The 25,769-nt window shown below is 42.9% G+C and overlaps 1 protein-coding gene across 1 annotated transcript in view; it reads right to left on the bottom strand.

The window, feature by feature from the left end:
• The window catches only part of LOC126354801 (uncharacterized), a 55,494-nt gene extending 30,240 nt beyond the window's left edge, over nucleotides 1-25,254 (bottom strand). The window contains exons 1-2 of the mRNA XM_050004717.1: nucleotides 25,036-25,254; nucleotides 17,279-17,357 (exon numbers count right to left, since the gene is read on the bottom strand). Of these exons, the coding sequence (XP_049860674.1) occupies nucleotides 17,279-17,357; nucleotides 25,036-25,113 (157 nt within the window). The 5' untranslated portion in view covers nucleotides 25,114-25,254. The remainder of the gene's footprint in view (nucleotides 1-17,278; nucleotides 17,358-25,035) is intronic.
• Between the last annotated feature and the right edge of the window lie 515 nt (nucleotides 25,255-25,769).

The following is a 25,769-nucleotide window of genomic DNA, read 5'->3' on the forward strand; positions in this document are numbered from 1 at the left end:
GGACACAGTCCTGATAAAGCATCACCGTGTAGGGAAGCAGCCTACTCACGCCGTATAAAATTTACATGTCTGTCCATTGTGTGCCAGCCCAGTCCGCTGTAACTAGCTCTGACGTCATAAATGTTGCGCAATACTTTAAAAATCAAGTAAATAACCTGAAACGTTTCTAACATGTCAGGAATAATATTAAATCAGTATGTGTTGAATATCAGTTCAATAACATTAACCATTTTCGAAATTTGGATGATTTTCTGTAAAAATAATTGGCGCAACAGAAAGGAGCTAGAAACTTAAAAATTTATATTTAGATTCCTTTTGCATAATAATTTAGTAGAAACAGTATCCTGGATCTCACAAATTAAAATTTTAGTTGAAATTCATGATTTTCTGGTTTTTGTCTTAAAAAGTAAGGAAGCAAGATGGATTAAGTAGGTGAATAAATAAACCTAGGATGTTTAAATTTAAGTAGAAGGGAGATACGCTACAATCATAAAGATATGAAAAGTTTCAACTGAATAACTATAAAACCATAGCGACAGCGTATTTCCAAAGGGCAAGTTCAGAGCTCGCCTACTGCGTGTAGTGTAATTAAATTAATTCTCTCGGCCAAAATATTGGACTTAGCCACGTCAGAATTTTATTATGATTACTAACCTGTGTGCTGATTGCACATTTAAATTGAGAGCTTCATCGGCCATAAGCAAAGGAAGCAATGATTTATTTAATAACTTAAAAAAATGGGTCAAATGGCTCTGAGCACTATGGGACTTAACTTCGAAGTTCATCAGTCCCCTAGAACTTAGAACTACTTAAACCTAACTAACCTAAGGACATCACACACATCCATGCCCGAGGCAGGATTCGAACCTGCGACTGTAGCGCCTAGAACCGCTCGGTCACCTCGGCCGGCCAATAACTTAAAGTGGTGCATTACTAACCCAGCGGCTAGTCGGGACAGCGAATTTAATCAAGCGTTCCCTTAGCCGTCCGCACCGCGGCTTTATATATAAGAACGCTGTGCGAGAAAGAAAGGCCCCAGTTCTCTCCAGACGCTCATCAGCGCACAATCTGTGCCGGGAGTCGCGTTGCGTCGGTATCATTGCTATAAACAGCCTCGGACGCCGTAATAAGTTACTCGAGATACGCGTAACCATGAAATCATTTTAGAGTGAAGTGTTAATTTGTGGACGACTTTAATTATCTATATTCAGTTTACGTATGTCGTATTTTCACGTGCCGCCGCGGGACAGACATTCTACCATTATTTAGCGTGGCGTTTGATGAACATTACCATCAAATTATGGCGAGCATTCACTTAAACATTTAATAGGAACAGTTATAGTTGCATCAGCGCATTAGACTCTGAACTGCTCTGGTAGTTGGATTGTGTGGATTCCTTTTGGTCTGTGACTTTCAGAATATAGTGAACCTTTCAGAGTGAATCGTTTTTGATTATGAATCCCAGACAATCTCCTGATTCCACAGAGCCTAAGCTGTAACTATAAATGTATTTCTCAGTTGAAGTGGGCACTAGGAATTCTAATTACAGGCTTCACGTTTTGCTAATCACTTTCTGGTTGCCAATATTGTAGTTAGTGAGCCAGTGTTAAGAACGGCAAACAACAGCATTAAATAAATCATAGGAACATTTCATTAACAATCATTTCCACCCGCCGCGCCACATATGTTGGTACTCGGCCGGGAAATGCATCTTTTCTACATGACATTCAACATTTTAATAATATTTCCTCCCGCCGCCCCACATATGGTGCATGTGCCGGGAAAGATAATTCCACATTTATTATTCAATATACAAATTTCCATACGCCGCCCCACAACCGGGTGCCATCCTAGCAACTGATGCCTGCTGAACCATCCAGAACTCATGAGGAAAGGCATGCCCGCCTCATGTAGAATTGAAACCATACACTACTGGCCATTAAAATTGCTACACCACCAAGTTGACGTGTTACAGAGGCGTAATTTCACCGACAGGAAGAAGATGCTGTGATATGCAAATGATTAGCTTTTGAGAGCATTCTCACAAGGTTGGCGCCGGTGGCGACACCTACAACGTGCTGACATGAGGAAAGTTTACAACCGGTTTCTCATACACATACACCGGCGTTGCCTGGTGAAACGTTGTTGTGATGCCTCGTGTAAGGAGGAGAAATGCGTACCATCACGTTTCCGACTTTAATAAAAGTCGGATTGTAGCATATCGCGATTGCTGTTTATCGTATCGCGACATTGCTGCTCCCGTTGGTCGAGATCCAATGAATGTTAGCAGAATATGGAATCGCTGGGTTCGGGCGGGTAATACGGAACGTCGTGCTGGATCCCAACGGCCTCGTATCACTAGCAGACGAGATGACAGGCATCTTATCCGCACGGCTGTAACGGATCGTGCAGCCACGTCTCGATCCCTGAGTCAACAGATGGGGACGTTTGAAAGACAACACCCATCTGCACGAACAGTTCGACGACGTTTGCAGCCGCATGGACTATCAGCTCGGACGCCATGGCTGTGGTTATCCTTGACTCTGCATCAGACAGATGCGCCTGCGATGGTATACTCAATGTCGAACCTGGGTGCACGAATGGCAAAACGTCATTTTTTCGTATGAATCCAGGTTCTGTTTACAGCATCGTGATGGTCGCATCCGTGTTTGGCGACATCGCGGTGAACGCATATTGGATGCGTGTATTCGTCATCGCCATACTGGCGTATCACCCGGCGTGATGGTATGGGGTGCCATTGGTTACACGTCTCGGTCACCTCTTGTTCGCAATGACGGCACTTTGAACAGTGGACGTTACATTTCAGATGTGTTACGAGCCGTTGCTCTACCCTTGATTCGATCCCTGCGAAACCCTACATTTCAGCAGGATAATGCAGGTCCGGTACGGGCCTTTTGGATACAGAAAATGTTTGACTGCTGCCCTGGCCAGCACATTCTCCAGATCTCTCACCAACTGAAAACGTCTGGTCAATGGTGGCCGAGTAACTGGCTCGTCACAATACGCCAGTCACCACTCTTGATGAACTGTGGTATCATGTTGAAGCTGCATGGGCATCTGTACCTGTACACGCCATCCAAACTCTGTTTGACTCAATTCTCGGGCGTATCACGGCCGTTATTACGGCCAGAGGTGGATGTTCAGGCTACTGATTTCTCAGGATCCATGCACCCAAATTACGTGAAAATATGATTACATGTCAGTTCTAATGTAATATATTTGTCCCATGAATAGCCGTTTATCAACTGCATTTCTTCCTGGTGTAGCAATTTTAATGGCCAGTAGTGTATGTTTATATGGGTTCAGCTATTGTTTACAGCTGAATGGTAGTCATTTTGTAAATGCATGTCTTGAATTCAGTAACAGCTATAAAGATAATCGAAAAGAAAGCTTTCGGCTCCATCGTCAGAACTGAAAAATCCAAAACATATGGAATGCAGCTTGGTGAGAGAGCCTCCACTTATGCAATTCTGGCCCCTTGGTCCTTGCTATTTGTTGGTCAAATACATTCAGAAAAGCACATGTAGGGAAGAAGCCTACTCACGCCCTATAAAATGCACATCAGTCTCTCCATTGTGTGCCAGCCCAGTCCGCTGTAACTAGCTCTGACGTCATAAATGTTGCGCAATACTTTAAAAATCAAGTAAATAACCTGAAACGTTTCTAGCACGTCAGGAGTAATACAAAATCAATATGAGTTGGATATCAGTTCAATAACTTAAACCATTTTCGAAATTTGGACGTTTTTCTGTAAAAATCATTGGCTCAACAGAAAAGAGCTAGAAACTTAAAAATTTATATTTAGATTCCTTTTGCATAATAATTTAGTAGAAACAGTATTCTGGATCTCACAAATTAAAATTTTAGTTGAAATTCATGATTTTCTGGTATTTGTCTTAAAAATTAAGGAAGCAAGAAAGATTAAGTAGGAGAAAAAAAAAAGCTAGGATGTTTAAATTTAAGTAGAAGGGAGATCCGCTATAATCATAAAGATGTGAGAAGTTTCAACTGCATAACTAAAAAACTATAGCGATAGCGTATCTCCAAAGAGTAAGTTCAGAGCTCGTTTGCTGCGTGTAGTGTAATTAAACTAATTCTCTCGCCCAAAATATTTGACTGAGCCACGTCAGACTTTTATTATGATTACTTACCTGTGTGCTGATTCCACATTTAAACTGAGAGCTTCATCGGCCATCAGCAAAGGAAGCAATGGTTTATTCGATAACTTAAAGTGGTGCATTACTAGCCGAGCGGCTAGTCGGGAGAGAGGATTTGATAAGGCGTTCCCTTAGCCGTCCGCACCGCGGCTTTATATATAAGTCACTGCGCGAGACAGAAAGGCCCCAGTTCTCTCCAGACGCTGATTAGCGCACCACCTGTGCCGGGAGTCGCGTCGCGTCGGTATCATTGCAATAAACAGCCTCGGATGCCGTAATAAGTTACTCGAGATACGCATAACCATGAAATCATTTTCGAGTGAAGTGTTAATTCTGGGATGACTTTTTGATCTATCTTCAGTTTGCGTATGTCGTATTTTCACGTGCCGCCGCGGGACAGACATTCTACCATTATTTAGCGTGGCGTTTGATGAACATTATCATCAAATTATGGCGAGCATTCACTTGAACATTTAATTTGAACAGTTATAGTTGCATCAGCGCATTAGACTCTGAACTGCTCTGGTAGTTGGATTGTGTGGATTCCTTTTGGTCTGTGACTTTCAGAATATAGTGAACCTTTCAGAGTGAATCGTTTTTGGTTATGAATCCCAGACAATCCCCTAATTCCTCAGAGCTATAAGCTGTAACTATAAATGTATTCCTCAGATGAAGCGGGCACTAGGAATTATAATTACATGCTTCACGTTTTGCTAATCAGTTTCTGGTTGCCAATATTGTATTTAGAGAGCCAGTGTTGAGAGCGGCAAACAACAACAGCATTAAATAAATAATAGGAACATTATATTCTACAATTATTCCACCCGCCGCCCCACATATGTTGCTAATCAGCCGGGAAAAACAAAACATTTTAAAACAATTATTTCCACCCGATGCCCCACATATGGTGCATCGGCCGGTAAAAACAAAACATTTTATAACAATTATCTCCACCCGCTGCCCCACACACAGTCGCCATGGAAAACGAGTACTAGAACAGATCGTCACTCATAACTAGTGAAGTTTCTAGCTGCTACAGAGAGACTCCCAGAGATTCGCTGCGCTCCCTCCAGCTATAGGTAGAGGGCTCGGTAAGGCAGTCAGTGAAGACAGAATGCGGGTGCGTCCTGTCTCCAGTACTCGGCAAGGTACTCCTCTCTCAGAGTGGCGGCTTGTAAAGCTTTCCTACCTAACCCTTTGTCTCGTTTTCGTTCCTTTCTATTCCGTGTTCTCATAAATTTAATAGTGTGTTGAAAGTTTTCAACATGTTGAAGCGGTTTTTTGCAACTTAACCTACAGTTAACTTTCCATGGCGATTATACCATAATAAGGTGAAGTAGATGGCACTATTTCAGGACACATGGTCAACTTGTCTTTTTCAGAAGGTATCCCGGCAACGAAACTACGCAATGTTTTCCTATACGGCTGGTTTCTCTCTGCCTAAGACCTTGATGAAATGGATCCAGTGCGTTGAATTCGTCATGTTCTGACTCTATTCCATCAGCTTGACCTGCTGTATTGCACAGTGAAAACTGGTCACTAAATAAACACATAAAAACACCACTGCAGGCTCTAAAGTGGTTATCTTCATAAGTATATCACTTTAAAGTTGTAATAGGCCTTATACTTTGATTAACCTGCTTTGGAAATTAACATGTTAATATTTTGATTAGAAACTTTAATCAGTTACAGAGTAATAAGCTATGTACCAGGCAAGATCGACAGAAGAGTAGTGGGGCAAAGGAGGGATAAGTGCATTTTGTTATACCAGGTTGCATACATTCAAGGGCATACTTGATTGATTTACGACCCCCCTCCCTCTTCTCTTGTGGATAGTTCATCCTTGCAACAAAGCCCCTCCCCCTCTCCCTCCCCCTCCATCTCACTTCCCCCTCGCCGATACAAGCACATTTTTTATACTAATTCATTAAATTAATCAATTAATTATCGTCTCCCCTGTGGTAAATCCCCCACTCACACTTCCCTCCCCCATATGGTAACTGGCAGGAAAAGGACTCAGTCTGTGCAGGAGAAGAAGGATCTCATCACAGGAAATTCAAATCAAAGTCAATTACATAGAAGAGGATACATTAGTTGTTTATAAAATTCAATTTGCAGGGGTTGGATCTCTCTTTTATTTGGTGGAAAAAGCTCATCATTCTCTGCTATTTGGGAAGATGCAGCTCTTATAAAGTACACTGAGAAGAAGTAATTAAATAGATTGCTTTTTTTCTGCTCATGTAACGAATACCGTCACAAAATCGATGTCAACATAACTCACTGAAACTAACTACACTGTTCAAAATCTTTCAATCCCTTCTTCACACTGATCGCAGAGCAGATGTGCCGACCAGTACATTGGGCGCCCACGCACCAGCTGCCTCAGTATTACCATGCACACGGCGCCAGCTCGTGCACTGCACAGACCAGAGGTCGTGCTAATCCTCAAAAGAAGCGTCTGGTCACAGCAACCCTTTGCATGGCTGTGCCAACAGGTAAGCGGTGGGAGGAAACACTGGCTTTCCAGTGCTACAAACATCAGACATGATGTTCTGCCCTGATTATAGTGCTACAGATTGGTGGTGGGAATAACATATAGCGAATAAACCGCAGCCTAACAAGAATGCCACAGACTCTATAAAACACACACCCACTAACAGCTCCAAGTAAATGCATGACGCTAGAAAAAAAAAATACCTTACCACACTCTGCTGGGACCATGGCGGCAACACATCTGCTTCCCAGTGTCCAAAGTGTTGTGCCAAAACTCACAGACAACTAGTGGCCGATCCCAAGGCTCCCCCCCCCCCCCCCAGCGACATCGGTGGGAGCTACTGACTGGTGATCACATGACAAAGAGTGACATGATCTATTCCCATGTGTACAGACAGACACAAGCAAATCAAGTAATTAAATTCCAATAAAACTCGCCATATATCTGAAGTTTTGTATGCAGAGACATATGAGAACACAAGCACACTCCTCCACGTGTTGCCTGTAACCTGCACGGACGCAAAGGCAGCCAAACACATACTGAGCAGTAGTTCACTATTCACCCACCTAGAGAGCACCTCATGTATCGCCGTCTGGACAGTCCAGTGACCCCAGAGCAAAAGTCGGCATCCTTCCTATATCTGATACGTGGGAAAACACTTCCACTCTCTCTCTAGTGGTTACATTCTGTTTGTGCATGCATGAATCAACCTGTCCAGATATTTCGACCACGGTCTCCCCGAATGTTTGGTACCTGCCAAATTAATGGGCAGAGCTTGAGTCTATATAAACCCTACCTCTTTCATCTCCAACCTTATTCTGACATAGTTTGCCGGTGTCTCAGATCGCCTTCTTGCTTGTGTGCATGATACTAGTTTTTATTTGAAAAAATGAAGCATGGTAATAGCAGCTGTGGCAATGCCATTTATGGCAAATCCCCGAGGCAGTGAGAATTACGTGATAAGCAGATATTCACATCAAAAACTGCAACTTTCACTTCCACTAAGAATTTCGTGGTATTAAATACATTTGGTCATATTGTTTCAGCATATATCCGTCAAGTTGTGGATGAAATGTATGCTGAGATGCATCAACAGCAGCAGCAGCAGCAGCAGCAACAACAACAACCGCATCATAAGTAGTATATACGTTTTTTTTGTACACATAATATTCTGCTGTTATTCAGTGGTCAGTCAGTCTTTGCTGTTGTATATGTTTTCGAAAACCAATATAAATAACTGTAACTTTTTTATCAAGAATTTCATAGTATTGAATACACGTCGTCTTATTGTTTCAGTATATGACCAACATATAATTGGTGAGCTGGCCGCTGAAAGCCAGCAATAGCAGAAGTATGAACTTCGTAAGTAGTATGTACATTTTCGTCCTTCGCACTACTGTGATACATAATATGTTACTGTTTGACAAAAACTTCATCATATATGTAATATGGTGCGTATTCTTTGTTGTAGACCATTTCCTGGAAGATGGAGACGAACAGGGAGGCGTATGTGCTGAGAATAAGCAGGGGCCATCGCAGATCTCCTGTATGTGGATATTCTAAAAAAAAATTTCTCTTACTTTTTCTTGCGTGTATATGCATTTATTATTTAAAAAATAATATATGGTTGTAGGTGATATCAGTGAGATGGGCAGATGGTTCTTCTCCAATTCAGGTGAGGATGAAACACTACAGTGGGTGGAGGAGACAGAGCGAGACCTTCATCAGTGTGAAGTTGTGTTGAATGACCTGAGGAAGATGTCATGGGACCAGAGCGAAATAAGTAATTTATATACATGTACTCATTCTGTTGGAAGACAATAATAATAATTATCAGTATTCTAACTTTTCTTGTAGCAGCAGCATCTGACGATGTCAAGAACATAGTACTGAATTTTCGTTATTCTTTCTCTCCAGCACCACCACCCATGCAATACGACGTGGTGATGGTACCAGGGTGGTGAAGCCTGCTTTGCCGAAGCGAGGCCTGGTGAGGTATGCCTCAGTACATAGGCCACCCTCCCCCCACCAAGTGTATCAGGGCAGCAGCAGCAGCAGCCAGGCTCCTCCTCTCCACCTTCTGGTCCTCGTCGATCTCGCAAGGTACGGACCATACCCCACAATACCTCACGGACTCCATCATCAACAGGATGGAGAGCATTATCCGTTAGCAGTAGTATTATTAATAATAGAGATGAAATGAAATATCGTGTGACTAGGGCCTCCCGCTGAGTAGACCAGTCGCCTGGTGCAAATCTTTGTAGTTGACGCCACTTCAGCGACTTGCGTGCCGATGAGGATGAAATGATGATGAAGACAACACAACACCCAGTCCTCGAGCGGAGAAAATCTCTGACCCTGCCAGGAATCGAACCCTGGCCCCTTGCATGGCATTCTGCCATGCTCACCACTCAGCTATGGAGGCTGACTAGCTTGACTAGCTACAGTTCCCTCTCCAATCCTTCAGTGAAGGAGATCAGATCAGTGACACCATTACAGATCATGTGAAAAGCGACAGTTCTCTCTCCCGTCCTTTTGTGAAGGACATCAGATCAGTGACACCATATTTCAGTTAGAATACGTGGCGTTTGCAGGCGTCTTTGAGAAGTGAATCTCGTTCACAAGGATCGAGAACTCAGCAGGAGAATACCGTGACCCTACTGTATTTCTAAGAGCATGCTTTACTGTCATAAAAATGTAGCTCCTCAAGGTAGTCAATAATTGACGGTATCCCGCCAGTAAACGCAGTGCGATGCTGTGCATCGAACTGTCACACTCTCCTCCCCCCCTCCCCCCTCCCAAAGAAGCCTCATAGTTTGAAGACACAAGTGTTAATTATCTTTGGGGGGATAATGGCTTGATAACATGGAGCATATCAATCACCAAGTGGTTTCGTGGGTCCACCTTTAGTGTTACACTGGCCTGGTTTTCCGAGATGGAAGTTAGGCTGTCAGCTAAAGCAATCAGCCAAATACTAGACATGGGCATCCATATACGTGCCTATGATCCACTAAATGGAGGGTCCAGCTATATCGAGCTGCCTAAAGATATAGCTAATAAGAGAGCATGCATTAATGTGTAAAATGAAAAGAATCAGGCTTGTTTTGCTTGGTGAATCCTGGTTTTAAAAGAAATATGAAACAGAATCCAGAGCACACATCCTTATATGGTAGATACCTCGACATTCGTAAATGCTATAAATTTGATGGTATCTAATTTCCTATGAAGATCCTGGGCATACCTAAATCTGAGGCTCCAAATCCTGGAATATCGATTAATGTTTATGGACTGAAAAAAGGCAGTCAGATGAGCAGAACAGCATACAGGTATAGTCGTCGGCCACCGCCCTTTCCCAAAATTTGCCAATGAGCGTAAGATGCAAGTAAACATGCTTTTATTCTCCGACGAAAAAAAAAGGAGAAAGGCAATTATCATTATGCTTGGATCAAAGACATGCCCCGTCTTCTCGCCTCCCAGATTAGTAAACATAAGGGCAAAGAGCATATTAGCGTAAGGTGCCTCAATGCCTCCTCCTCAAACAAGTCATTAGCAAAGCATCTAGTAAACTGCGGTTCCAAGGACCCAATACTTGTTATCATGCCTACTGAGGAAACAAATTCAAAAAGCTTGAAAATGCTCACTATCAGGAGTGATGCACATTTGTGGTGTACGCCGACTTTGAATGCCTCCACTCTCCTGTGACACGCTGTAGAGGTGACCCTATAGCCACACATACTACCTTTACAGCAAAACACGTACCACATGTAGCAGTGTACCAAATTGTGTCATCCTATGATTCAAGCCTTAACCACTAAAAATCGTATGTCAGGGATAATTCTGCGGTTTGCCTGACCACTGGGTTCGAAAAACTTACTTTCATGGGAGGTTAATACACTTTACAGTGACAATGTTCCCATGACCAAATCGAAGGAGAATGAAAATTTATACGCTAACGTGTCTGACTGTCATATTTGTGGGCTGCCGCACTGCTCCTCCCGTCGGAGGTTCGAGTACTCCCCCAGGCATGGGTGTGTGTCTTGTCCTTAGCATAAGTTAGTTTAAGTTAGATTAAGTAGTGCGCAATCTTAGGGACCGTTGACGTCAGCAGTTTGGCCCCATACGACCTTACCAAAAATTTCCAAATTTGTGGACTGCCGTTAGAGAGAAAAGCAGAAACTCCTCATAGGGTCCACTGTCATCTTACGGGGAAGTTCCATGGCACAGCTCACAATATGTACAATCTGAAGTACTAGTTATAGGTACATACCCATTTTCTTCCACAATTTAAGCGCGTATGACGCTCACTTTCTTGTTGAGCACTTGGCTGATTTCGGAATGGAGTAAAATCATGTGCTTAGGCAAAAGGAGGATGCCATTATTGGCGAAGCTCTATTATCAAAATAAAAGTAATGCTGTAGCTACACTTCGAGAATATCGCCGGCTGAAAGGATTACGGAAGGCTCTGTCTCCACCTGCTGTGCGGAGCATGATGAAGAAGTCTGAATCTAGGGCGTTGCTCTGGGAGGGGTCCGAGGACCGGTTGCACCACAGGTGGTTAATGAAATCGCTGTTGCTATGGCAGACAACGCTGCACGCAATTCCCGATCGTCAGGCAGTGCGCGTGCCGTGTAACGACAGTAGAACAGTTCGTGGTCCACTGTACGGAAAGTGCTTCGAACCATTCTCAAATGGCACCTGTACAAGATCCAGGTGCAGGAGTTTGCACCGCAGGATGCACAACGACGTGTTGACTTCACTCTCCACCTTCTCGCAAGGATTGAAGGTGATGAGGGCTGACTCTGCGCCATCCTACGGACAGACAAAGCTCATTTTTCTCTTACGGATGAGGTTAACACACGGAATTGCCAAGTGTGGGGATCTTGACCTCCAGTCACTGTCCATGAAGTTCCTCTGAATGGTGAACTTGTCACCATATGGTGTGACTTCATGTCTACATTCATCCGTGGCCCATTCTTTTTTGAACAGGTTGGCACCCAAGGACCAAAGACGTGCAGTGTGAGTGGCCAGCATTACTGCGATATGCTTCGCCACCACGTCATAACAGCCCTACAGGAGAGAGATGCATTGAACAAAACAGTTTTCATGCAAGATGAGGCCCCACTGCACATTGCTCATGAAGTTCACCCGCTTCTCCAAAAGACATTTGGAAACGATCGAATTATCTGCCGATCGTTTCCAAATGCTTGCCCGGCACGATCACCTGATCTCACTCCCTGTGATTTCTGGTTGTTGGACTACCTGAAGGACAGTTCTATGTACTGACTTGGCCGAAAATCCTAAGAAATTTTGGTCTTATGTCAAAGCGGTAGGTGGATCAAAACAAAATGTCCAGACACTCTGTGACCAATATGGTACTGAAACAGAGGATGACAGACTAAAGGCCGAAATACTAAATGTCTTCTTCCAAAGCTGTTTCACAGAGGAAGACTGCACTGTACTTCCTTCTCTAGATTGTCGCACAGTTGACAAAATGGTAGATATCGAAATAGACGACAGAGGGTCAGAGAAACAATTAAAATCGCTCAAAAGAGGGAAGGCCGCTGGTCCTGACGGGATACCAGTTCGATTTTACATAGAGTACGCGAAGGAACTTGCCCCCCTTCTTGCAGCGGTGTACCGTAGGTCTCTAGAAGAGCGTAGTGTTCCAAAGGATTGGAAAAGGGCACAGGTCATCCACGTTTTCAACAAGCGACGTCGAACAGATGTCCAGAACTATAGATCTATATCTCTAACGTCGATCAGTTGCAGAATTTTGGAACACGTATTATGTTCGAGTATAATGACTTTTCTGGAGACTAGAAATCTACTTTGTAGGAATCAGCATGGGTTTAGAAAAAGATGGTCGTGCGAAACCCAGCTCGCGCTATTCGTCCACGAGACTCAGAGGGCCAGAGACACAGGTTCACAGGCAGATGCCGTGTTTCTTGACTTCCGCAAGGCGTTCGATACAGTTTCCGACAGTCGTTTAATGAACAAAGTAAGAGCATATGGACTATCAGACCAGTTGTGTGATTGGATTGAGCAGCTCCTAGATAACAGAACGCAGCATGTCATTCTCAATGGAGAGAAGTCTTCCGAAGTAAGAGTGATTTCAGGTGTGCCGCAGGGGAGTGTCATAGGACTGCAGCGAATTGACGCATGGTGCAGGGAATGGCAATTGAATCTCAATGTAGACAACTGTAATGTGCTGCGAATACATATAAAGATAGATCCCTTATCATTTAGCTACAAAATAGTAGGTCAGCAACTGGAAGCAGTTAATTCCATAAATTATCTGGGAGTACGCATTAGGAGTGACTTAAAATGGAATTATCATATAAAGTTGATCGTCGGTAAAGCAGATGCCAGACTGAGATTCATTGGAAGAGTCCTAAGGAAATGCAATCCGAAAACAAAGGAAGTGGGTTACAGTACGCTTGTTCGTCCACTGCTTGAATACTGCTCAGCAGTGTGGGATCCGTACCAGATAGGGTTGATACAAGAGATAGAGAAGATCCAACGGAGAGCAGCGCGCTTCGTTACAGGATCATTTAGTAATCGCGAAAGCGTTACGGAGATGATAGATAAACTCCAGTGGAAGACTCTGCAGGAGAGACGCTCAGTAGCTCGGTACGGGCTTTTATTAAAGTTTCGAGAACATACCTTCACCGAAGAGTCAAGCAGTATATTGCTCCCTCCTACGTATATCTCGCGAAGAGACCATGAGGATAAAATCAGAGAGATTAGAGCCCACACAGAACCATACCGACAATCCTTCTTTCCGCGAACAATACGAGACTGGAATAGTAGGGAGAACAGATAGAGGTACTCAGGGTACCCTCCGCCACACACCGTCAGGTGGCTTGAGGAGTATGGATGTAGACGTAGATGTAGACAGGGTGTACCAGGGGAACATTCACACATGTACTGATCTGAAGCGCAGCATGTCAAGAGAGGTAGGCAGCATGACTACGGACATGCTTTGTTCTGCTGTGCAAAATGCAATCCAGCGCTTTCAGACACTTCTGGACACTGAGGGGCACCATATTGTGCCCGTTTGTAGCATTAATGGTACCGGTATGTAATGGTACGATGTACCGTAGCAGCACATTAAAAGTGTTTCAACTGAATTGATTGCTACGTTTGCAGGTTCGAATCCTGCCTCGGGCATGGATGTTTGTGATGTATTTAGGTTAATTATGTTTAATTAATTCTAAGTGCTAGGGGACTGATGACCTTAGAAGTTAAGTCCCATAGTGCTCAGAGCCATTTTGAACTGAATTGATTCTGCATTATTTCTCTACCGTATGTCCTTGACATTAATGCTAGCATATTTCATACTCGTACTGTAATTAGTTTCTGTGTTGTAACGTGCTTGCGTCATGTGAACAGAATAGTTTTAAGTGTCACCTGCCGCTAGCTGTCCAAGACTGATTGGTTTCTAAGTACACACAGCCCATCAGAATTACTGTTCACCGTATGCTACTGGGACTGTGGAATTTAGTTGTAGTAGTAAAAAAAAAGTATTTCCGTCTATATATCTGGAATAACTGTTAATATGAGGAGAACTGTGCCCGCATCTCGTGGTCGTGCGGTAGCGTTCTCGCTTCCCGCGGGGTCAGAGATTTTCTCTGCCTCGTGATGGCTGGGTGTTGTATGTTGTCCTTAGGTTAGTTAGGTTTACGTAGTTCTAAGTTCTAGGGGACTGATGACCATAGATGTTAAGTCCCATAGTGCTCATAGCCATTTCAACCTATTTTTGAGAGCGAACTGTGGGACAGACACTGTTTACTGTGTGGCACAAGGCAGTAGGAAGATGTGGTTTCAGCATGATGGGGCCCCAGCGCACATTGCAGAACTAGTATGACCAGTAATAAATAGCACTTTTGGCAAACGGTGGATCGGCGGACAAGCACCTGTGCGATGCGACTGCAAGATTCCCGGACCTCACGCCATTACACTTATTTCTATGAGGCTACATGAACGTCGAGGTGTAGTCTACTCCCGTTGACTTTTGAGGCGTAATTGGTTGAAGAATTCTTGCAGCAGCCACGCAAATACATAACACACCACACATTTTCCAGCGAATACACACTCCCAGCTACATCGAAACCAGCTCTGTATCGAAGTGAACGATGTTCATTTTGAACACTTATTCTAATGGAATAGTGATCATGACGATAAAGCAACAAAAAGCATTTAACACCATTTTGTTCTTAGTCACACACAATAATCTCCTGCATACACATTACTACAACATCATACGCTTACAACACGTGGCTGCTCTACAAAATACGTTAGTTTCTGCCTCTGTCATTATTCTGTTAGTTTGGGCACCGAATTTTTGAACGCTCGTATACAGTATAAGGAAAAGGAGTGCTTGCAAAATCGAACCCTGTTGAGCTCCCATTGTGATTCCACCACAGTCATTAAAATTTTCTACTCTTCAACATTTTCTGAACTATGTAGCACAACGTTTTGCATTCTGTTTGTTAAGTATGGCTCAAACTAGCTGTGCATAAAACCATCAGTTCCATAAAATTTAAAAGGCACAGTGACCAAAAAATAAATAAATTAAGTCAGCACTCCGCATACATACTCATAAATTTTTACAGAATTTGAAGAAAGTTTTTCACAGTTAATATATTTTCAACTCATATTCCGCGCAATAATATTTTATGTGCGCCTAACTGCGACATGGGGAGGTAATATAGTAGACAATATCAGGTATGGGAACATTTGCCTTGCTTGATTTTTTAATTAGTTTTAAAGAAGAGATATGCTTAGGGAAGTAAGAACACCGCCGGTATAAAAAGGATGTAAGCTTGTTTCCCATGTTCAGCCATCTTGGTTTTAGTTTTCCACTTTCTCTCTCTTTTCTTTTCAAATAGTTTCAGACATGCTAGGATGGTTCTTACTGGTGGTTAACGTGAAATACCTTCTCTTTTCATTATCAAAAATCGAAAAAAAATTGTTAAACATCGTGTTTGTCATTACTTTTCAGTGTTATTTTTATTCTGGTATTTCATATTTTTATGGTTTATTGACTGATCTGGACTTGTAACATTAACCAAAACGGCCTTGCCATGCTGGTACTGTGGACGGCTGAAAGCAAGGAGAAAGTACAGCCGTAATTTTTCCCGAGGGCATGCAGCTTTACTGTATGGTACCCTCCTGGGTAAAATATTCCGGAGGTAAAATACGCCCCCATTCAGATCTTTGGGAGAGGACTACTCAGGAGGACGTCGTTACCAGGAGAAAGAAAACTGGCGTTCTACGTATCAGAGCGTGGAATGTCACACCTCTTAATCGGGCAGTAAGTTAGAAAATTTAAAAAGGCAAATGGAAAGGTTAAACTTAGATATAGTGCGAATTAGTGAAGTTCGGTGGCAGGAGGAACAAGACTTATAAAGATTTATGGGCATGAAAGGGATGCGGTGGTTGGGAAGGGAATGTGACAGGGCTGCAACCTATCCACGATGTTATTCAATCAGTATATTAAAGAAGCAGTAAAGGAAACAAAAGAAAAATTTGGAGTAGGAATTAAAATCCATGGGGAACAAATAAAAACTTTAAGGTTCGACGATGACATTGTAATTCTGTCAGAGACAGCAAAGGACTTAGAAGAGCAGTTGAATGGAATGGACTGTGTCTTGAAAGGAGGATATAAGATGAACATCAACAAAAGTAAAACGAGGATAATGGAATGTAGTCGAATTAAATCGAATGATGTTGAGGGTATTAGATTAGGAAATGAGACTCTTAAAGTAGTAAAGGACTTTTGCTATTTGGGGAGCAAAATAACTGATGATGGTCGAAGTAGAGAAGATATAAAATGTAGACTGGCAATGGCAAGGAAAGCGTTTCTGAAGAAGAGAAATTTGTTAACATCGAGTATAGATTTAAGAGTCAGGAAGTCTTTTCTGAAAGTATTTGTATGGAGTGTAGCCATGTTTGGAAGTGAAACGATAAATAGTTTAGACAAGAAGCACTCGAAATGTGGTGCTACAGAAGAATGCTGAAGATTAGATGGGTAGATGACGTACCTAATGAGGAGGTACTGAATAGAATTGGGGAGAAAAGGAACTTGGGGCACAACTTAACTCAGAGAAGGGATCGGTTGGTAGGACACATTCTGAGGAATCAAGGGATCACCAATTTAGTACTGGAGGGAAGCGTGGAGGGTAAAAATTGTAGAGGGAGACCGAGGGATGAATACACTAAGCAGATTCAGAAGGATGTTGGTTGTAGTAGTTACTTGGAGATGAAGAAGCTTGCACAGGATAGAGTAGCATGGAGAGCTGCATCAAGCCAATCTCTGGACTGAAGACCACAATAAGAAAATGGTTTATTATTATTTTTTGTTTTCTTTATACAACTTCTGTGCATATTATGACCTATTGTCTTAAATGTTACAAACTAAGCAACAAAATCGTAATTCGGTGCTGAGGCACAGTCTTAAAGAAGTTTTGGTGCCTGCAGGCTACAGGTATCTAAAAATTTGCTTTGGAAAGAAGATCCACTAGCAAAATGTCACTAAATGCACAGTTTAAAAGCACATAGTAGAGAACTCTATCTAAAAGCGAAACGCAGAAATTGGACTCACCTACGTTATAATCGATGCAGTACAGCTGATGCACCCATGGGTTAGTAAACTCCGTCAAACATATGATGATGGATGAGGACTGCAAAACAAAGCATGTAAAAACCTTACAAGAGGAATAGCAGCACGTTTATGGTAAACTAATACACCAAAAGCACAATCGGACATCTGCATGTAAGAGTATGTGCAATTTCACGTTTAATAAAACAATATATAAGGCATTGCATTTGATATCTCATAATTCATCTTCATATCTTCTTGTCTGAAGATAAGGATATATATCAGTTCTGTAGGTTAATTACAAAGCAGCGCGTGAGTCACACGATACATCTGCTAGATTTTTACGAATTAGCGAAACTTTTTTAAGCTACACTCCTGGAAATTGAAATAAGAACACCGTGAATTCATTGTCCCAGGAAGGGGAAACTTTATTGACACATTCCTGGGGTCAGATACATCACATGATCACACTGACAGAACCACAGGCACATAGACACAGGCAACAGAGCATGCACAATGTCGGCACTAGTACAGTGTATATCCACCTTTCGCAGCAATGCAGGCTACTATTCTCCCATGGAGACGATCGTAGAGATGCTGGATGTAGTCCTGTGGAACGTCTTGCCATGCCATTTCCACCTGGCGCCTCAGTTGGACCAGCGTTCGTGCTGGAAGTGCAGACCGCGTGAGACGACGCTTCATCCAGTCCCAAACATGCTCAATGGGGGACAGATCCGGAGATCTTGTTGGCCAGGGTAGTTGACTTACACCTTCTAGAGCACGTTGGGTGGCACGGGATACATGCGGACGTGCATTGTCCTGTTGGAACAGCAAGTTCCCTTGCCGGACTAGAAATGGTAGAACGATGGGTTCGATGACGGTTTGGATGTACCGTGCACTATTCAGTGTCCCCTCGACGATCTCAGAGGTGTACGGCTAGTGTAGGAGATCGCTCCCCACACCATGATGCCGGGTGTTGGCCCTGTGTGCCTCGGTCGTATGCAGTCCTGATTGTGGAGCTCACCTGCACAGCGCCAAACACGCATACGACCATCATTGGCACCAAGGCAGAAGCGACTCTCATCGCTGAAGACGACGACACGTCTCCATTCGTCCCTCCATTCACGCCTGTCGCGACGCCACTGGAGGCGGGCTGCACGATGTTGGGGCGCGAGCGGAAGACGGCCTAACGATGTGCGGGACCGTAGCCCAGCTTCATGGAGACGGTTGCGAATGGTCCTCGCTGATACCCCAGGAGCAACAGTGTCCCTAATTTGCTGGGAAGTGGCGGTGCGGTCCCCTACTGCACTGCGTAGGATCCTACGGTCTTGGCGTGCATCCGTGCGTCGCTGCGGTCCGGTCCCAGGTCGACAGGCACGTGCACCTTCCGCCGACCAATGGCGACAACATCGATGTACTGTGGAGACCTCACGCCCCACGTGTTGAGCAATTCGGCGGTACGTCCACCCGGCCTCCCGCATGCCCACTATACGCCCTCGCTCAAAGTCCGTCAACTGCACATACGGTTCACGTCCACGCTGTCGCGGCATGCTACCAGTGTTAAAGACTGCGATGGAGCTCCGTATGCCACGGCAAACTGGCTGACACTGACGGCGGCGGTGCACAAATGCTGCGCAGCTAGCGCCATTCGACGGCCAACACCGCGGTTCCTGGTGTGTCCGCTGTGCCGTGCGTGTGATCATTGCTTGTACAGCCCTCTCGCAGTGTCCGGAGCAAGTATGGTGGGTCTGACACACCGGTGTCAATGTGTTCTTTTTTCCATTTCCAGGAGTGTATTTGGCAGTTTTTGATCTTCGTGTTTGTAGCAAATTTGTTGTAACTTTCTAAGAGCGCCAACATCAGCATCTGTCTTGAGTGACAGGTGTTACATGCTTCTTACATACTGATAAGCAGAACATCATACGTGATAAAATATTTTAAATTGATAAGCAGAACGTCGTGATAGATTTTTTTAAATAAATACAATAAATATCATAATTTAAACATAGTTGCACGTACACTTCAGATTAGCGAATTTTATTACATAATCCACATCTCTTTTGAAGAAATACTCAATCGGAAAAGGCCGTGAAGGCCCAATGGTACCGACTGACCGCCGTGCCATCCTCAGAATATAAGCGTCACTGGATGCAGATATGGTGGGGGTATGTTGCAGAACACCATTCTCCCGGTCGTTGTCAGTTTTCGTGACTGTAACCGCTACTTCTCAGTCAAGTAGCTCCTCAATTGGTTCCACAAGGGCTGAGTGCATTTCGCTTGCCAACAGTACTCGGCAGACCAGACGGTCACCCATCCAAGAGCTAGCCCAACCCGGTAGTGCTTAAGTTTACCGATCTGATGGGAACTGGCGTTGATATTTGGCCTTTTGAAGAAACGGTACATAAGAAATTTGTTATTGAGATATAAGACCGTCATATTGAGGAAGGTTTTGAGACTGTAAGCCTCTCATGCAAAAGATTATACAATATCCCTAATGGAGCTCCGCAAATGGAGAAGCATACATTGACACGCTTGCGACTTTTTTTAGTCTCGCAACAAGAATAGTCGAGCAGAGACACTTCAAAAATCATGTTTGTAGACATAGAAACTTAATCTGATTTTCTATTTTGTTTAATCCAGTATTTCATACATACTGGACACAGAATATTCACAACTGTTACTAATACTTTGTACAATTCACAGCTCCAGCTGTGTACGTTTATCTATCACCACGACCACTTTTGTCCATAAGGCTGCTATTCACAAGTGTTACACAGGCATTTTACGCAACAGATTGTGGACATGCCAGTGTACCGCATAATATAAAAGTATGACAGATGGCGAAGTAAAATTTTGAAACAAATTCAGAAAGTTTCTCTTTGACACTTCTTCTGTTCCGTAGAAGGATCTCTATTACTGTAATTTGATAAAGGTGGTTGGTAAGAATTACTAACCCAAATCTGTATTAAAAAAAAAAGAATTTGTATTACTGTTATGTGTCAAAATGGGGTCGTATGAATTAGTGACTCGTATCTGACAAAAAAAAAAAAAAAAAAAAAAAAAAAAAAAAAAAAAAAAAAAAACCACTTAGAAATGCTCAGAATGTAACCACATGTACAAATTAATTTGTGATGTGAATGTAAAATGTCTCGTTCCACACCATTACAATCTATTGTGCAAAATAATCCATGGGACTAGTTGTGCATCATACCGCAAGGCGCGGCGCCTCATGCTGAGACAGATAGGGAAGCATCGACTGGGTTAGATCTGCTTAGGCGCGGTGGCTCATTAATTTGGGAGGAGATTCCATCTATGTTGCTGGTCCTTCCAAACTATTTCTGTGGACAACAATATGTAACTTCATCTCACCACTGAAGTATGGCCCTGCCGCAGTATGGCTTACCCAAAATAATGTTGCACCGGCGCAAAAACGCATTGTCGCTGTGCGCTGTGAGCTGTGGCTGATTCCGCCACTTGTTCCGAAGATTCAGGGGGGGGGGGGAGGGGGGGGAGCAGAGGGGGCGCTACAGTTGATGGTCGTCAGCCGACCTGCACTGTTCCAGCATTTGTATTGTTGTAGCACCACAGTCTATGCGTAACACAGGTGTAGATAAAGTTTTTGTCGGAAGAGGAAAACAAAAAAGCAAAACTCTCATTAAAAACTATGCTTGAGAGATCTATAGAAAGTGATAGATATTCCAGTTGCTCAGTATTTAAGAGAATAGAGAGGAGAGGGAAACATAATTACAAGAACTTCCCAAATCTTCACTACTTCACAAAAACATGGAAGAAGGAAAAGATTTTTTTTTTGGTAGTACTGCTGAAGAGATAAACACAGGATTAATACATAATTTCCATGTTAGAGATATTCTTTACTTGACATTGTCAGTATTGTAGCAAGTGACATCCACTACGTTACGCCACGCGGGATTAGCCGAGCGGTCTCAGGCGCTGCAGTCATAGACTCTGCGGCTGGTCCCGGCGGAGGTTCGAGTCCTCCCTCTGGCATAGGTGTGTGTGTGTTTGTTCTTAGGATAATTTAGGTTAAGTAGTGTGTAAGCTTAGGGACTGATGACCTTAGCAGTTAAATCCCATAAGGTTTCATACACATACACACTACGCTACATTTTCAACCCCTTCTTTATTTTATGAGATTTCCTTTGACAGTGTGTGGCCAATCTTGTTCTGTTTTGACTGATTCTTTTATATGCTACTCCATCTAGTAACAAACTATTGAATTTGAAGGTGTATTTACCAAATTATCAGTCAGACCGACAGCAGCTGTTAATATGATCGTTTGCAAAATGGTTCAAATGGCTCTGGGCACTACAGGACTTAACTTCTGAGGCCATCAGTCCCCTAGAACTTATAACTACTTAAGCCTAACTAACCTAAAGACATCACACACATCTCTGCCCGAGGCAGGATTCGAACCTGCGACCGTTTGCAAACTCAGTAGGTGTAGCTTACATCTTATATAGCACACAGGTTTGTGCATCACACACACACACACACACACACACACACACAGACAGTCCCTGACTGCTGGAGCCAGACTGCAAGCAGCAGAGCATTATGGGAGAGGCAACTAGGTGCGGGTAAGTAGTTGGGAGGGATAGTAGGGTAGAGGCGGGGGATGGTAAAGTGCTGCTGGAAGCATGCAAGGACAAGGTGGAGCGTAGGGCAGCTAGCTGCAGTCAGGGATAGCTACCTCCCTTCTCTCCTCTGCCCTCCATCTAACCTCCTGACTGCACCTAGCTGCCATCCCTCCCCCTCCATGTCCCTCCTCCTCACTCCCACCCCTTATCCCTTCCCAAAATCCTCTACTGCCCGCAGTCTGACTCCAGCTGAGAGTGAGTGTGTGTGTGTTTTATCCAATTTTGACAAAGGCCTTGTTGGGCAAATGCTGACAGTCTTTCTGTTGTGCCATTCTGCGACTCAGCACATTATATGGTGAGTAGCAACTATCCTTTTCATTATATTGTTACATTCCATACCGGATTTTCCTCTGTTTGATACATTTCTTTAATTACTGGCTTCAGTCAGTAAAGCTATACAGTCAGCTTAGCTTCTTTAACAGTAACTGATATGGTAAACGTAAATTACAATACTGGTTGAATGCAATATTAATAGGTTACAATAACACAGACATGTGTTGAAACATGGTTTTGCGTTGACAATGACAATCAGTGGAAGTCCTGTGCACTCAGTTTTGCATGGGCTGATATGAATAGCTTCAGATCAAGTGTTAGTCTACAAAACAACGTTTGCCTGAGGCAAATAGGAAGGTAAAACTGTGTAAACTCTGTCATTCTTTCCAAGCAACAAAACAGATCCTGGAGAACAGGACGTCTTGTTTCCTAAGTTTCTTGGATAAGCCTTCTTGCCTTGACTTATCTGGAATTTTTGTGTGCCAGAATGATGTGACTGAGGCTATCTATTTGGAAAGCTTCCTCCGAACAGATCGACCGCATTACCTTTTATCCTACGGGCATAGTTTGGCTAAATATTAATATGTAGAAATAACATGAAGTAACATGAAGAGCTGATATGAAAGTAGCAGCAGTAGTATAGGAGGCGAATGGACTACTTGGATTTGTTTGAAGGGTTCTGGGAATGCGCATTACATATATAAAAATAAAAGGCATGAACGACGCTACTGTGCCAAATTCTAGCATACTGTTCCAGTGTTTGGGTTCCCTATCAAGTAGGCATGGGAGCAGACACAACGAATTCAGACACGAGCTGATATAATCGCTACAGTCTCTAACAAAGTGTCACAGAAAATATCAACGAACTTAAATGGGTATATTTAGAAGAAAGGCGACATAGTTTTCTCGAAACCCTAGTGGGTAAAAGTATACTACCAGTATCCGAGGAAGACTGTACCGTCATTCAACTGCCACCACAGTATGTCTTGCATAGTGACTACAAGAGCGAGATAACAGATGTTAAGGTACCTTGTAGACTGTAATTCTTTCCTCACTCAATACCCGAATGAAGTAGCACACAAATCTGCTTTTCACTGGGACGAAGTACCCTTCACCACGTACTGTATTGTGGCTTGAGAAGTGTATATGTTGTTGTAGATGACCAGAATTCTATAGGATTTTTCTCCGTTGCACAGACTGCCATCTCACCATGGCTTCTGATAAAGTTACATGTCCAGCAAATGAAAAACAGGAAACCAGTGGCGATATCTAGATAAACGGAATGACAATGACTGTCGATACGGCGAAAAACGTAAACATATTGTCAGTTGTAGAATTAGATTCAGTTAAGTGTAGGATACCACTCGATTGTTATCTGCTTACGAAGTAAACTGAAGGCAAAACTGCCGCGCGCGTGCGTGTGTGTGTGTGTGTGTGTGTGTGCGTGCGTGTGTGTGTGTGTGTGTGTGTGTGTGTGTATTGCATATAATATCTGAATTCAGATACTTGAAGAAAAATTGCGGTTATCTCCGGAAAAACCACCTACGAAATTTCTAGAACGAATTTTTGATGGACCCTCCTATTTTCCATAGGCCACTGCGCACTAGCTACATTACCTGCTTCTCAGTGTGCACACGCCTTCAATACCTCATATCGCAGATCAAGTACCTGCATCTTATCGTAATCGCAACATAAGGCTTCAGCCGTCTAATATTGTAGCTGTATCAGACTGTAAGGGGAAAACATTCGCAAACTCCTTCTTCACTGCAGCTGTCCACCTCAGAAGATAATCTGTCTTCAACGCATTTCAGTATGTTTCAACTAGTTTCATTTGAGAAATCACCGAAGTGTCGTCAACTAAAAAGACTTGCAATAGGGCGGCCGAGCCGCTAAGGGGATATACCGGCCGATAAATGCCATACGATCTTTTCATTTGAGAAATATCTAAAACATTTCCTTCTGCCGTCTTCATAATTTTTCTCTAAAAAACTAACATATATAGCCATTTCTATCTGACATGTGGCGAAGCAGACACTCGCGGCTTATTCCAGTTTCGCTTGTTTCTCATTTAGTTCATCAATCAGTTTCGTCGAATTCTTGCTTATTTTGCGTTCCTTCCCACGTTCCTCTTTCTCTCCCTTTTCCCTCACACCGATGGTTGCCAACTTAGTCTACATGCACCTGCCTGTAAAGTATATCTATTATTCTACTCTTCTTAAAGAAAATATAAACTGTACACCTTCGTCGGCTGCGGTTATTACTGTCTTCACTATTTCTTTTATAGCAAGCTCTGAGTGTTTGAGTCCATACTATCAGTGTCATAAGAAATGTAATGATAAAACATTAAGAATGGTTGGCTAGACAGAGTGCCTTATAACCTTTATCATAACGGGGTGGATAAATCGATAAGTACTTCAATACTAATTATGAACCAGTCAAAAAAGACAGTACGTTTTAGTTCATCAAGACATTATTCTGATCCATTACCCAGAAATAAATCCAAAACGTGCGTCAAAGAAATGTTCCCTCTGCGATTACCTTTACATCACATATACTTATAAATTATCGATATAATGTGAACAAAATATCTCGAGAAATGGTACCAGTAAATTTTGCATGAACGAACACGACTTATTTTTGAAACTGGAGTTCTTGATGATACATCGAAAAGACATTAAGAGTTTACAAATGCCACTTCACAGTCTTAAATTATTATGTGCTTGTACTCAATCACTTTCACAAAGTTAAATACTGACACTGTTTATTATCGCGTATGCGTGCGAAATACACTTGGTAATTTTTAAAAATACTTCATTGTTGCGTGCTTACCAGATAAGCCCAGCCGATCAACAAAGTCCCCATGTGCAGGGAAAGAAGGCCACAGCAGCAGGAATCTACCAAACACATAGCGAAATTTCTGCTCCCTTCTTAAGTCACACCTTGAATCACAAACATTTTACTTCACAGCTAAGCGTTCGGCGTTTTTAACTAAACGAACATCTCAGGAAATGAACAGAGAGGTTCTTTACTCAAATAACTTTTGTTGATATGGCTCGCTTGTTCGTGTTTGTTTGTTTGATGTAGTCAAAGATGTGCAAACTAGCTGTTTCTTTATCGTCCTTAAATTAGTGCCACGTAGCAGCTTTTCAGACATAAAATGTTCCGTAAATGCGTTAGCGTATTGTCGTTGAGATACGGGCAAAAACTGTAAAATTTGGCTTATGTCCGAATAAGTGACCAACAGTCGCCAAATTCAGTGAGACATACTTTCATATAACACGTTACGAACTTAACAATGTTATTCAAAATCTCAAAAAATTGTTTGACGATGTTTAACACATCATTTACACTCGCAGTGAAATTGTTTTAATAGATGATACGCAGCATATACTGCAAAAGGGCTCCAATCATGTATGTGCTGTTGTTTCATAGTCATTCCTGTTATTTGCGTTTTTCATTGGCTGTCCAAATGGAAACTGCTGACTTGTCTTACTAATTGGTATCGTAATGAATTCGATTCTTTCCTGCCAGCTGTTAGCAAGCTTGGAATGGCAAAAAGGAGT

The sequence above is a fragment of the Schistocerca gregaria genome, chromosome 3, assembly GCF_023897955.1.
Source record: "Schistocerca gregaria isolate iqSchGreg1 chromosome 3, iqSchGreg1.2, whole genome shotgun sequence".
Taxonomy (NCBI): Eukaryota; Metazoa; Arthropoda; class Insecta; order Orthoptera; family Acrididae; genus Schistocerca; species Schistocerca gregaria.